This window comes from Archocentrus centrarchus, chromosome 1 (assembly GCF_007364275.1).
Source record: "Archocentrus centrarchus isolate MPI-CPG fArcCen1 chromosome 1, fArcCen1, whole genome shotgun sequence".
Lineage (NCBI taxonomy): Eukaryota > Metazoa > Chordata > Actinopteri > Cichliformes > Cichlidae > Archocentrus > Archocentrus centrarchus.
In genome coordinates this window covers 12,305,508-12,319,734 of record NC_044346.1, presented here as the reverse complement: position 1 = coordinate 12,319,734, position 14,227 = coordinate 12,305,508, and the positions used below count along the sequence as shown (strand labels likewise).

At 41.2% G+C, this 14,227-nt stretch overlaps 1 protein-coding gene across 1 annotated transcript in view; it reads left to right on the top strand.

Annotated features, from left to right (window-relative positions):
- fat1a (FAT atypical cadherin 1a) overlaps positions 1–14,227 on the top strand; it is a 78,561-nt gene that overhangs the window by 47,738 nt on the left and 16,596 nt on the right. The window contains 11 exon segments of the mRNA XM_030736139.1: positions 532–807; positions 992–1,202; positions 1,702–1,975; positions 1,977–5,647; positions 5,650–5,772; positions 6,322–6,417; positions 6,420–6,517; positions 6,630–6,783; positions 8,064–8,296; position 8,748; positions 13,516–13,902. Of these exon segments, the coding sequence (XP_030591999.1) occupies positions 532–807; positions 992–1,202; positions 1,702–1,975; positions 1,977–5,647; positions 5,650–5,772; positions 6,322–6,417; positions 6,420–6,517; positions 6,630–6,783; positions 8,064–8,296; position 8,748; positions 13,516–13,902 (5,524 nt within the window).

Genomic DNA, 14,227 nt, shown 5'->3' with positions numbered 1-14,227 from the left:
TTTTGCCATCATACGTATCGATCGAGTCTGTGCAAACACAGTGCCGCTTATATGCTTATTTTTGCAGAGCTCAGGAAAAGGGTTTGCAAATTAATAGGGTATGTGTGAATGTGTGCAGACCAATGTAAGAGAGAGGATTAAAATAAAGATAAAAGTGTTATTTTTCACATGTCTGACCGTTGTTCTGAGCAGTGTTGCCAGAGCTGTGTTAATCATTTACTGGAAGCTTGGCAATCATTATTACAGTTAAATACATTTACAAACACACAGTTGGATCATCACTGATCAGTGGGTTATTGAAATAATGATGTTTTTTGCATGTGTAAACTTAACCCTAACCCTTATGAACACCCATGGTTACAGCCACTTTAGAAATACCCTCTTGATGATTTTTATTGAATAATGGCTGGCAGCACTTAGTGCACATTGACAAAATTTAAAAAGCCTCACATAGTAGCCTTTAAAATATTATCACTGGTATAATTTGAGATGAGTTAAGTCACTTTGTGTGCAATTTATTTTCTCCTATAGGTGCTTATCCGTGTCATTGACACCAACAACCACCGGCCGGAGTTCTCTCAGAAGGTTTATGTTGTGAATGTGCCGGAAGACAAACCAGCAGGGACTGAGGTTCTGCAGATCAGTGCTGTGGACAGAGATGAGAAGAACAAACTGACCTTTACACTCCTGAGCAGCACAGATCCATTCAGCCTGAGGAAGTTCCGACTAGACCCTGGGACTGGCACCCTGTATACCACTGAGCGACTGGATCATGAGACCATGCATCGTCACATCCTGACTGTCATGGTATGGATCGTGGAAATTCTGAGAAGTTCTGACATATTGTTAAACAGAGTTCATTTTGAAATTGTTTCTAGTGTTAAAAAAAGAAACATTCAAGAAATTAGGATAAGGCACTCACAGTCTTGTCTGTCTCTGCTTTTGTTCCTCCCCTGTGTCTCCCTCTATTTCAATAAAATTTACTTTATAGGTCCGAGATCAGGACATTCCTGTTAAGAGGAACCTTGTGCGTGTTATCGTCAATGTGGATGACACCAATGACAATGCACCCTGGTTTATAGGCACACCTTACTCCGGTCGAGTGTTTGAATCTGCTGCCATAGGCTCGGCGGTGCTCCAGGTTACAGCTCTTGACAAAGACAAGGGCTCTAATGCAGAGATTGTTTACAACATTGAATCAGGTGAATGCGCTAAGTTACAATGCTACTCTTTTTTTCTTACCCCATTTTTCTCACAGCAAAAAGCTTTCATTGCAAAACATTGCAAATGAAATCATCTCATAAAAAATGCATGAGTCATCAGGACTGCTGCCCTCTGGATACGAATGAAATACTTTACAAAGAATCTGAGAATATTGAATATTTTGTTTAGGGGATCTTCAAATACATGGGAGATGGGCACATCCCACTCAGAATCTCTCCTAGAATAATCTGTTATATGAAAACAAGTGACATGCTTCAGTTAGACTTCGCATTTGAGCATGTTCATATTTGAAGTAGCTGAGATGGCATTATATGATGAAGTGTTGCTTCCTTTGTTTTGAGTCAGAATTATGACTTAGATTGATAAACACCTATCTTAATAATAAAGAGAAAAAGGACATTCCAGGGCTCATTAAACACATCTTTCTGTAGCAGCATGCACAAAAATATATTATTCTTTTGTTTTTTTCTCTTACAGGAAATGTTGCCAACTCATTTGCTATCGACCCTGTCCTTGGGACAATTACAGTAGCCAAAGAGCTTGATCGCAACAGCAAGACAGAATTTGAACTCACTGTTAAAGCGTCTGATAATGGAATACCTGCACTGTCAACCACAACCACTGTACACATTGTGGTAACAGTTTCTGACAACGCAGTCCCCAGATTTACTGAACAGGCTTTTTCTGCAGAAGTGAGTGAATCAGCCCTTCCAGGAAGTTTTGTGACCTCAATCACAGCCGTCAGCCAGTCATGTTTTCTATCAAATAAAAGGTGGCAACGTCGACAGCGCATTTGATATCAACCCAAACTCGGGAGTGGTTGTAACACAGAAAGCTTTAGATTATGAGACCATCTCTCAATACAAACTTATCATACAGGGCACCAACATGGCTGGACTTGCCAGCAATGCAACGCTTACGATTCACCTAAAGGATGAAAATGACAATCCTCCAGTCTTTGACCAGAGGGAATTTCAAGGTGTAATCAGTGAGTCTGCCCCCATCAACAGTGTTGTTCTGACACGCGAAAACACGCCTTTTGTCATTCATGCCACTGATGCTGATTGTGACCAGAATGCCATGCTCATCTATCAGATTGTTGAACCTTTTGCACATAACTATTTCGCCATTGACTCAAGCACTGGAGCCATCAGAATTACAGCAGCTTTGGATTATGAACAGAGGAGTGTTTTCCGCTTCACAGTCCAGGTCCATGATCTAGGAATGCCACGGCTGTTTGCAGAGACAGCGGCCAATGTGACCATTGAAATAATTGATGTTAATGACTGCTCACCAGTTTTCAGCCAAGAACAGTACGAGACAACTGTCATAGTGCCAACATACAAAGGGGTAGAAGTCATTCAAGTCAGTGCTACAGATGCAGACTCCGGGCCTAACTCCAAACTTCTCTTCTCCATCGCTGAGGGAAATATTGGTGATAAATTTAAAATGGATCCCATCACTGGCATAATCTCCATTCAGAATGTGACACAGCTCCGGAGCAGATATGAGTTAAAGGTTAGGGTTTCTGATGGTAGATTTGCCAGTGTCGCTGTAGTCAAGATCAGCGTACAGGAAAACAAGGAAAGTAAGCTGAAGTTCACCCGGGAGTCTTACAAAGCCTACGTCCAAGAAAATTCTTCTGAGAAGAAAACGCTAGCAGTCATTGCTGCTGTTGGGAACCAAGTGAATGAGCCCTTGTTCTACAAAGTTTTAAATCCTGACAGCAGATTTGAAATCAGCCGCACATCTGGAGTTATCTCAACAACTGGGATTCCATTTGATCGTGAAGCACAGGACACATTTGATATAGTTGTTGAGATCACAAGAGAAGACAAATCTGAAGATAGGGCTCACGTTTTAGTAACTGTGACTGTGGAGGATGTAAATGACAACGCACCTATGTTTGTGAACCTTCCCTATCACGCCCTGGTTCAGGTGGATGCGGAGGAAGGCCAGATTATTAGGCAGGTGATGGCAGTGGACAAAGACTTGGGCCCAAATGCAGATATCCAGTATCAGCTTAAGGAGGATCACGGCCACTTTAAAATTAGCCCGTCTGGTGAAATCTCACTTAAAAAGAAATTTGAGAAAGAAGCACTTAACGCAAACTTTGTTATTATTGTTATGGCAAAGGATAGTGGAGAACCAGCTCTGTCAGCAGAAATAGAAGTGCCAGTTAGAGTGGTGAACAAAGCAATGCCTGTGTTTGAGACGCCATTTTACAGCATTGAAATCCCTGAGAACATTCAGTTACACTCCCCTGTGCTTCACGTGCAGGCCAACAATTCTGAAGGCCCTCGTATTGTGTACACCATCTCCGAGGGAGATCCTTTCAAACAGTTCTCAATTGATTTCAACACAGGCGTCATTCACGTGATTCAGCCTTTGGACTTTGAGACGCATCCCGCCTACAAGTTAAATGTAAGAGCCACAGACTCTCTAACTGGAGCGCACGCAGAGGTGTTTGTTGATATCATTCTGGAAGATGTGAATGACAACGCTCCTGTGTTCCTATCAAAGGCCTACTATGCTAATATTTCTGAGGCCTCTGTTATCGGCACATCAGTTTTGCAAGTTGATGCCAAAGATTCCGATACTGGCAATAACCAAGAAGTATTTTTTCAGTTGGTTGAGGAAAGGGGGAAGAGCTCTGATTATTTTACCATTGATCGTGACACTGGAATAATTTCTACAGCTCAAGTTCTCGATCACGAAGAGATCCAGCAACACAAGTTGAGAGTCCGCGTAGTCGATGGAGGAGTTCCAGCACTTTCTAGTGATGTCACTGTGACAATAGATGTTACTGATTTGAATGACAACGCTCCAGTTTTTACAGAGCGAACTTACAGAACTACCATCAGCGAACTGGCTCCACGCGGACACTTTGTGAGTCAAGTTCAGGCATCTGATCCTGACAGCTCAGACGCAAATAAGTTGGAGTTCTCAATAATATCTGAAAATGAAGATCAGAACTTTGTCATCAACAAACACACCGGTGACATCACAATTTCCAACCACCGCAGGCCACATATGCAGCCTCTTTACAATCTTAATGTATCGGTGTCAGATGGTGTATTCAGAAGCTCAGCCCTCGTCACGGTAACAGTTATTGGCGCCAACTTCCACAACCCCACCTTCTCTCAGGTGGACTATTTGGCAGAGCTTGTTGAGAATTCACCTGTTGGTACCTTGGTAGCAGAGGCAAAGGCGACAGATGAAGATGAAGGCATTTATGGGCAAATAACATATCAGATTGTCAACGACTTTGCAAAGGACAAGTTCTCTATCAATACAAATGGAGAGATTTTCACTTTAGAGAGCCTCGATCGTGAAAATACAGAAGAGAAGGTTATTCCTATTTCTCTCATGGCTAAAGACGGTGGTGGAAAAGTAGGCTTTAGTGTTGTCAATGTAATTCTCACTGATGCCAATGATAATGCCCCACAATTCAGGGCAGTTGAGTACAAAGCCACTATTGCATCAGATGTCCCAAGGGGAACCTCTGTGGTTAAAGTTGCTGCTTCAGACACGGATGAAGGAAGCAATGCTGACATTGAGTATTCACTTGAGGCGGATGTTGAAAATGTTGAGGAAAACTTTGAAATACACCCAAACTCTGGGGTCATTGTAACCAAAGAAAGCCTCATTGGACTTGAAAATGAGCTGTATGCATTTTTTGGGAAGGCGAAGGATACTGGAACCCCACCCAAATATTCTGTTGTACAGGTTTACATCAGGATTGTCGCACCAGAGATACCGATTCCCAAATTTCCAGAACCTCATTATCGTTACACGATAGCTGAAGACCTTCCCATTGGCTCAGAGATAGATGTGATTCAGGCTGTGAGTGAGCAACCAGTTCTCTACAGCCTAGTGAAGGGCAACACTCCCGAGAGCAATGAAGGTGAAATGTTTGTTGTAGATAGAGATAGTGGAGCCTTGAAGCTTCAGAAGAACCTTGATCATGAGACAACCAAATGGTACCAGCTCACTTTGCTTGCCCAAACCAGGTATGACAACTATGAGATCGTTGCATCTGTAAACGTAAACATCCAGGTGAAAGATGTTAATGATAATACACCCGTCTTTGAGTCAAACCCTTATGAGGCTGTCGTCGTGGAAAACCTTCCAAGTGGGACACAAGTAATCCAAGTCAAAGCCACCGACCAAGACTTTGGAACCAACGGTCGTATTATTTACAGCCTTGACCCCAAACAGAACTTGCCAGAGATCTCTGAGCTGTTTGCAGTTAATAGTGAGACTGGATGGGTCACCACCTTAAAAGAGCTTGACCGTGAAAAGAGAGACAAATACAAAATTGCTGTCTTAGCAACAGACCAAGGCGAGAAAGGCCAGCTCATTACTGGAACCACAGTGGAGGTAACAGTTGCTGACGTGAATGACAACCCACCTCGCTTCACTGCGAGATCTACAAAGGCACAGTCAGCGAAGATGACCCTCCTCCAAGTGGGGTGATTGCTATCCTCAGCACCACAGATGATGATTCTGAAGACATTAATAAACAAGTCAACTACTTCATCACAGGTGGGCGTGAGCCAAGAGTTTACTCTCTACTCCTTTGTGTTACAGTTTTTCATAAACAGAGCTTAGGGGGGAATTAGGAGTTCACGCTACTTTAATATCATGATAATATTTCATCTTTGAGACATTACACAGTCCTGTTATCTGTTAGGAGTCTGAGTTATTGCCTAACCTGCTCAAGCTGTAAACAAATATTTAGGTCATTATACTACAGAAATGTATAATTATCTGAATAATGCTTTGAAATAGACCAGGGGAAAAAATACTTCTGTGGTGTTAATTAGAAGCTCAATATGCATGCAAAGTCAAGAGGAATCAGAAACTGGCGTGATCATTAGCTGATGTACATTTTTTGCTTCTTGGTTTGCAGATTGCTTGTCTATCAATAGTATTTGGTGTAAAAATGGGATATTATTTTGTGAAGTAGCAGAGAATATTTAGATTATGGTTGCAATAATAATTAATTGAGGATATATCCGTTAGCCTTGTCTGCTTCCTGCTTCTGGGTTGTTGTTAGTGCTAAAGTAGAGTATTTTTTTTAACCGCACACAGGAGGGGACCCACTGGGCCAATTTGCCATCGAACATATTCAGAATGAATGGAAGGTCTCTGTCAGGAAGTCTTTGGACCGTGAAGAAAAGGACAATTATCTCTTAACATTACTGCCAGTGATGGCATCTTCACTGCCAAAGCTGTTGTGGAGGTCAAGGTGCTGGATGCCAATGACAACAGCCCAGCATGTGAAAAGGTAAACTCCACTTTGCTGTAGTTTCTGCTCTTAATTTCTATCTGCTGTGTGTGTACTTTCTTGGTATTCACTTAGATTTCTTCCCTTTTCCTCCCACTGCACCTGTCTCCAGTCTGTATACAGTGAAAGTGTCCCAGAGGACTCCCCTGCAGGCAGGCTCATTTTGCAGGTTTCTGCCACAGATGCTGACATCCGCTCAAACGCCCAAATCTCTTATGAGCTCCAGGGAGTTGGATCGGAATTGTTCGTCATTGACTCTGTCACAGGTGTGTATCTGTGTGGTAATGGACATTTGTTCAAATAGCATTCTGTGAAAAATCATGTGGTGTTTTAAACTCAGTGGAAAAGCATTAGCTCTATTTATATTTTATGTGAGTAATTTGTCTCTTTTTTTCTTTATGAATCCATCTCTGTCCACAGTCATTGAGTTTGATTGCTTTCTAGCTGTGTTGAATGCATTTATGATTGTTATGGGAAAAGCATGCAGGACACTCATGCAAACGTCTCTCATGAAACACTCTTAGCCCTCTGCTTGGAGCCACACAATCTAAAAGGCAGCTCAGCGTGACAGCAGTTTTATATTTTACATGAGAATTGTGATTCTGAAAAAGTTACTGTTTGTGTCTGCCTGTGTGAGTTTCACTGTATGTGAATTATGTTATTGTCAGCATCAGAAGAGGCGAGATAGTTTTCTTGCACTCTGTTGTTATTTACTTATTCAAGAGCCAAGAACATTTCCCTGCAGGGCAACTGATAGACCCTCAGTGGCACTAAAGTACAGAGTTGTACACTTAAGACAGAATTTATGGCTGCTATACTTCTTTCCTGTGAATAATTTCTTCTGGGAGAACCTCTAAATCAGACATTCAGTCTGACTGCTGTGTAAAAAAAAAAGAAGCCACACAAGAAAAAACACAGTGCAGGTTATCCAAACCAAGCATGAAAGAACTATACAAATGAAGCCAGTAGATTTTAACAGCATATCTGCTGTTACACAGAATTCTTGAGTATTCAGCCTTAATATGCGGAGGCTGACACCAGAGCAAACAATAAGGCAACAATGTCATCCCGCTGTCTTTTGGCAGCCCTCAATTTTGAGTTTCCAGCAGCAGGGCTACTGTTATGCAGAGGGATTTTTTTTTTTTCCAGTGCAGACAAGTAGGATTATTGCTGATGAGACCCGCCAAGAGGTTCTGGAGTTTTCCAGAGAGGTTGTGGTATGTTGGCTGCCTTGTATCCCAAGACACTTCCAAGCTGCTTTTAGCTGCCAACTCTGATGATTTCCTTCATCACCCCGCTCTTTTTTTGCTATCCTCTCCATCCTCTCGTGCTTCAATTACTTATTCTCGCTTGAAAGGCTTCAGTTGTTCGGATGCTTTTTACTTGGTTAGTAAACAGTAGACAAGAGGTTTACATTTCTTTAGAATGGCTTAGGTTTGTCCACTCATACATAAACTCAGAATTTTGATTGCTTTTTTTTTTGGCAGACAAGAGCCTGTTTCTGCATTTTTACATTTTTCCCAAAACCTTCCTGTCTTACCTTCAGGAGAGCTGAAGACCTTGCAGCCCCTGGACCGAGAAGAGAAAGATGAGCACAGGTTCAAAGTGCGGGCGGTGGATGGAGGAGGGCGTTACTGTGAAGCTGACATCCATATCATTGTGGAAGACATCAATGACAACCCACCGCAGTTCTCTTCTGACCCCTACACCATCACAGTCTTTGAAAACACAGAGACGGGCACATTTGTGGCAAAACTGGCAGCAAATGATTTGGATACGGTGAGAAATTTTATTCTCTCGCATATTTTAGGTAAAGTGAAGCTGTTATTTACTATGACTGATTCTCATTCATTCTTTCTGAAGTCTGTTATAAGTGGGAAATCATATAAATATCAGATATACAGTTTGGACGCAGTCACCCATTCATATGAATGGGTGACTGCGTCCAAACCTTTGACTGGGAGTGTATACACTATATGGAGCTAATTATTTGAGCAAAGCAACTATCAGACACTGCTTCTGTAAATGCCAAAATTCACATATGAAAGTCCCAATGTGACAGATTTAACAATTACTGCATAGTAATTTTGAAACAGTAGGTCCTTAATTTCAGACAGTAATTAGTTCCTCATTAAACCACTTTGCTGGCTAGTTTTAGCTTCCTGTTTTGGTTGAATTTCTCTGTCTCCAAATAACATTTGACATTTTGAAACTATAACCCCCTGAAGAGGGTGTTTAATATGAAAAATAAAATGAAGTCCCAAGCAAAAATTCAGCAATTTCATTTTCACTCATCTATGAAGAAGACGTGGGTCATCAGCTCCTGTCACTTCACTTGGAAAGATTAAAAAAAAAATGAAAAAAAGAAAAGAAAAGAGGAGTAGCCTTTAAACTCCTTGACTGCTGAGTGTCAGTCTTTTCACAGTCCTTGGCTCACACACACACTTCTATTCTTTCTCATACAGTAATAAGTAGGTTAGGTAGAAGGCATTATATTGAGAATGCTTTAAAAAGAAGCTTCATACCAAATCTCTCTGATTAAACTGTCCAGTTGGACTAGTAATCAGTAGGATAGGGCTCCTCCTGCCATGACCTTCCCTGTTTCTGATTATTTTTAGATTTAAAGTCGTAATATTTGTTAATATTTATTCAGTGCCATGTTGCACTGAACTGTGTTTTAGCCAAAACATTTAAACCACCAAAAATTCAGTTTTAAATTCTGCCGAGGCAATAAAAGATTAACTGTGAGACAGTGAGCTCAGCCTGCAAAATGTGCTTAAAACACCATTAACAGAAGCATATTGGATAGCTCATGATCACAATAAAAACATATGCACATGTGATTCAAGACTATGCTTTTGAAATAGCTTTTAAAGCGGTGGAGTATTCAGTGCTGACTTGCTAAGAACAGGTTATTATCTTACCATTGTGGAACAGCGTCGCACTAAATGGCAAGAGGGAGGGATAACAAATGTGAATTTTCATGAATGATCAACCCCACAAATTAAAAGCTCTATTACACTCTAATGAATTCTTCTCTCTTCAAGCTGAATTCTCAAAAGGGATGATTACAATTTCCCATTGCCTGGTGCAAAGCCACGGGGCCACATATTTATCTGAGGCATCTCCTCCTTTCAGCAAACATTGCCAATCACTAAGAGGCTCACACTTGGGTAGGCCTGAGAGCTTGAAGCATGCAGTTTAACAATCATTTAAACTCCTTGAGTTTCTTTCTTTTTTTTCCCCGCCCTCAAGAAGCTAGTGGACATGTCGTTTCAGATTGCACCTTGGGTTTAATGAAGCAGAACACTCTAGCTTGAAGAACCATTTCAGCCTGTTAACTGACAATTGACACCGTCTCTTTTTGTTTCCCCCTTTTTTTTTGGCTGGACTGACAGCTTGACAGAATGAAAGGGATGCTAAAACCGAATCCCTGAAGGAGAAATGTTAAATGAAAGAAAAGAGGAAAAAAAAGCTGCCATTAAGACATTTCTCCCCGGAGGCTTTGCTGGCACAAAGTTTGCTTTACATTTTGTACATCGGGGGTAAGGGTACTTGAAGGAAGGGTGGAGGAAAAAACACTACAGTGCTCCCTGCAGTTTAGCCTGGAGCAGCAATTATTTAGACATACACTGCATGAACACAGAAAGGGATTTGATCGGTATTTCTCCCACATACGGGTATTGCACACATTTTTTTCGGTGTGTCTGTCTAGTATTTTTGATTCAGTTGCAAGCTCGGAGCACAGCTGGCAAATCCCAAACAGACACACAGGGTGTACAAAAAAAAGCTTCATAGCTGACCCAATTCACTCCGGCTTCAGTCAACTGTCTTTGCAGCCAGCGCTTAAAATGCAAAGCCTAATGTAACCCTCTTCCCAAGAGGAAAAGGTTGCTTTTTTTCATATTTCACTGTGAGTGGACTCATTCTTGGCACTGGCTGCTGTGTGCCGTGGCCTTCATGATCTCTCTATGATATTTGATACTTACCCACATTGCTCTGCCACAGTTAAACCTACTGTTACAATCTCTGAAAGGCCGCACTTATCAGTGTGATGATTATGAACCAGACAAAGATTAAGACGCAGACTGATGCCCTTGATCTGTGATAAACTTTGGAATTCCTTCCCTGATTTTGCTTTGTACCTTATCACTCTACCTGAATCCGAGTGTCTCCTCCTCTGCACTGCCTTGATTTCTTGCTTTATTTTTTCTAACGTTGCGTCAGTGTGGAGGCATTTAATGATATTCTGCTTTGTCCATCTTGTTGCTGTGCCAGATTCATACAGTACTCAAAAGTTTGGACACACTCACCCATTCATTTCAATGGGTGAGTGTGTCCAAACTTTTGACTGGTTCTGTACATGTTCTTCAGGTTTGTTATTAAATGTTTTAAAATTCCAGGTCACAGCTAAGGAAATGCACGAAGACACAAAACAGCTCAAGTCGAGTCAAATAATGTTTTTTTATTAAGCACATCTAAAAACAAGAGTTGACCCAAAGTGCGTTCTAGTCAAGGCAGATGAATTTAACAGTCCACTTATACCAAAACCACTGAATACAAATAGATGATTACAGCATGAAAATAGATAAATAAAACATGGCACATAAATGAATAAAATAACATTAAAATGAAGTAAATAAATTAGTCCTTTGAATGTCTGGAGCTGTTCAGCATGTGACAGCAGTGACTCTAAATTGGGTAAGCTGTTAGGAAATGGATGGATGGAAGAACAAATTGCAGTAAAAAAATTATAATTTCATAAGAAAAAAAAGTCATTAGTGGACTTGACAGAAACCAAGAGGGAACTTAAGAAGAAATAGCATAATGCTACAGTCACACTAAGGAAACAGTGATTGGAGACTGCAGAATGACTAAAATCATTGTAGCTGTGTGCAGTGAACTGGCAATCTCGTTGCCTGTGAAAGGGTCCAATGGACCAGGTCTGCAACCAGTTGCAGTCAGTTGCTGTTTTCAGGTCAGTTGATTGCGATTGAATTGGACTATGAAGGCAATTACATACAATCTGTTTGCAATAATGCAACAATTAACTGATAACCTGGTGAAAATCACAACTCTGTTGCCACCTCTTCATGCCCAGAAATTTAGATTAACTACTTAGATTAAGAATGAAGTCCAAACCTCAAAGATTTAAAACAGCAATTCCTAAATAGTGACAAAGTTGCTGCAGGGCTACCTGCAGTTTACCTGCAAAATGACATAGGTGTTCAGCAACCTTGTTTTTATATAGGAATATAACCAGAATACAACTAGTTGGCAGACAGCTGAATTCAGTCCCCTGTTGCAAAGAGACATGTTTGATGACAAGATGTGCTCATCAGCACAGACTGACTCACGCTGATTGCATCTTGTTGGCAATCTGTTTGTGTTTCTAAATTAAATGGCAGTTAATTGCAAACTTTAACCAGTCTGTCTGAGAGCAATTGATTGTTTGGAGACAGGTTGGCTCCCACCAGGCAACCAGTGCGATCAAAAGTGGCCACCTTCGAGGGTCTTGCACATTTAACCTCTGGGCAACCAGGTGGTTGCTGCAACTCCTTGCAGTTGGTCACAGAATGTGAAAAAATTCAGTCCAGTCACCAGGCAACCACTGATTTTTTTTTTTTTTTCGTAGTTGCACAAAGGTTGTCATCCTATTTCGCTCCATAAAATATATTTAAATTAAAAGGAAAAAAAAATGTAAATATTGTATAAAAGTCAACATTAATAATAACACAAGAAGCAAAATAAAAATGCTAAAGCCTAAAAACAGGTATATAAAAGGTGGACTGAATTATCAACTAATAGCAAGCTTGGTTAGTGCGCTGTATCCAAGCTACTGTAAAAAAACTGGAACACAAACTTCTTTGACTCTCTGTATAACATAGCAGTCATAATATTTGCAGGATAATTACTTCAAAAGGCACCAACGGCTCAAACCTGGTGACAGCTCCAGTTTTCTGACTCTAGTTAGCGACCGTGAGGCAGCTGGCCACAGCTCCCTGTGGTTAGCACACCTGTTAATCTTTAAGCATTAACCATATTAAAGCAGGTTAGCTGTATAAAAGAAAATCACCAACTGTACAGTTGAAACTATTCATTGCGACCAAAACGGCTTTTTTGTTCCAGGCTATAAACGTGTTTACTTTCTGGGGACTGAATCGCTTTTGGAGCCATCCTCACAAGGAACAAGGAACTTTTAGGTTCTTGCCATTGTGTCGTTGCCTTTCTTTTTTCACCCCACCTTTTGCCGCTTGTTCCTGAGTCCAGTAATTAATAAGTTGTTCCACTTCTGGTTTTATATTAAACATTTCTCCTGTGGGACCCACATGAGCCCATGATCATAAACATCTGTGTTTAAGGCAAGCTAGCCAATCAGAATTTAACACAGTTCATTTAAGCACTATTTAAGCAATTGTCCTAAAGATGATCAGAGCAGCTGAAGGTGAGGAGAAATTATATAAGCAGGGTTCCCCTCGGCAGTCACTCCAGCATGATAATGAGATCTACAGAGGATGGGGGCACTTACCTGATAAATGGGAATATAATAGCATATTCAAAATGGGGGCCACCTGCAGTAACGCATTACGATTATTATTGTGATCCGTCTCTGTCTTGTTTCTGGGATCGTCTTGCTTGTGGGAGGACATGAGTTATGAGTATGGCATGATTAGACATTCAAAGCTCCTGTTTGTCAGAGGCTGTGTGAAAGATGGATGTTTCAGAACAGCATAGGAACATGACATTTAACCGTTCAACAATCAATGTTGAAATCAATATGCTTGTTTACGCCCTCTACTTAAAGGAGTGTTTCTCTTTATGTGACCATCAGTTTCATTGTTCATAGCATTTTACTCACTAGCTGATATGTGTGGAAGAGAAAGCAGCATGAGCTCAAAGGAGCTGTAACTGAAAGGGGTCATATCATGACTAATAGGAGTAATTGCCATTATAGTACATTTAAAAAAACCTGTCCATTATCTTCTTTGTCATCCCAGGTCTGAATAGCAACATCCTCTACTCACTGGTTGAGTCCGCTGATGGATTTTTCTCAATTGATGAGGACACTGGTGTAATAAGCCTGGAGCGTCCGCTGGACCGCGAGGTGCAGTCAGTATATGAGCTGAAGGCTCGTGCCAGTGACCAGGGCTCGCCGCGTCTGTCCTCCCTCTGCCAGGTGGTGATCTCCGTCCTGGACATCAACGATAATCCGCCAGTGTTTGAGCACCGTGAATACACAGCCACCGTGTCTGAAGATGTGGCTGTGGGTACTCAAGTACTCAGAGTGCAGGCAGCCAGCCGGGACGCAGACGCCAATGGCGAGATCACTTACAGCATCATCAGCGGCAACGAGCACGGGATGTTCAGTGTGGACCCAAAAACTGGTATGTGGTAGAATGAAACAGTCTTTTTTTTTTCTTTGCTTTTCTGCATCCGCTTTTCTCATGCTTAAAAATTAAATAAACATTTTTGCGTCTTAGCAGATTTTGTTGCACCTAAACAGATTTCTGGTCCTAACTAGAGCAAACCACCTTTGACCTTTGAAAGAATTTACAGTATATTTACCAAAAAAAAAAAAAAATGCCTTTCTTTCTTTCAAACTGGACTGTGATTTGATAGCTTCATTATTACACTACAACACCAGAAGAAAAAGCCCTGGTTACATTTTCCTTCCGTAATCAGTGACGCAGCATAGTGTAGTGGAACAAG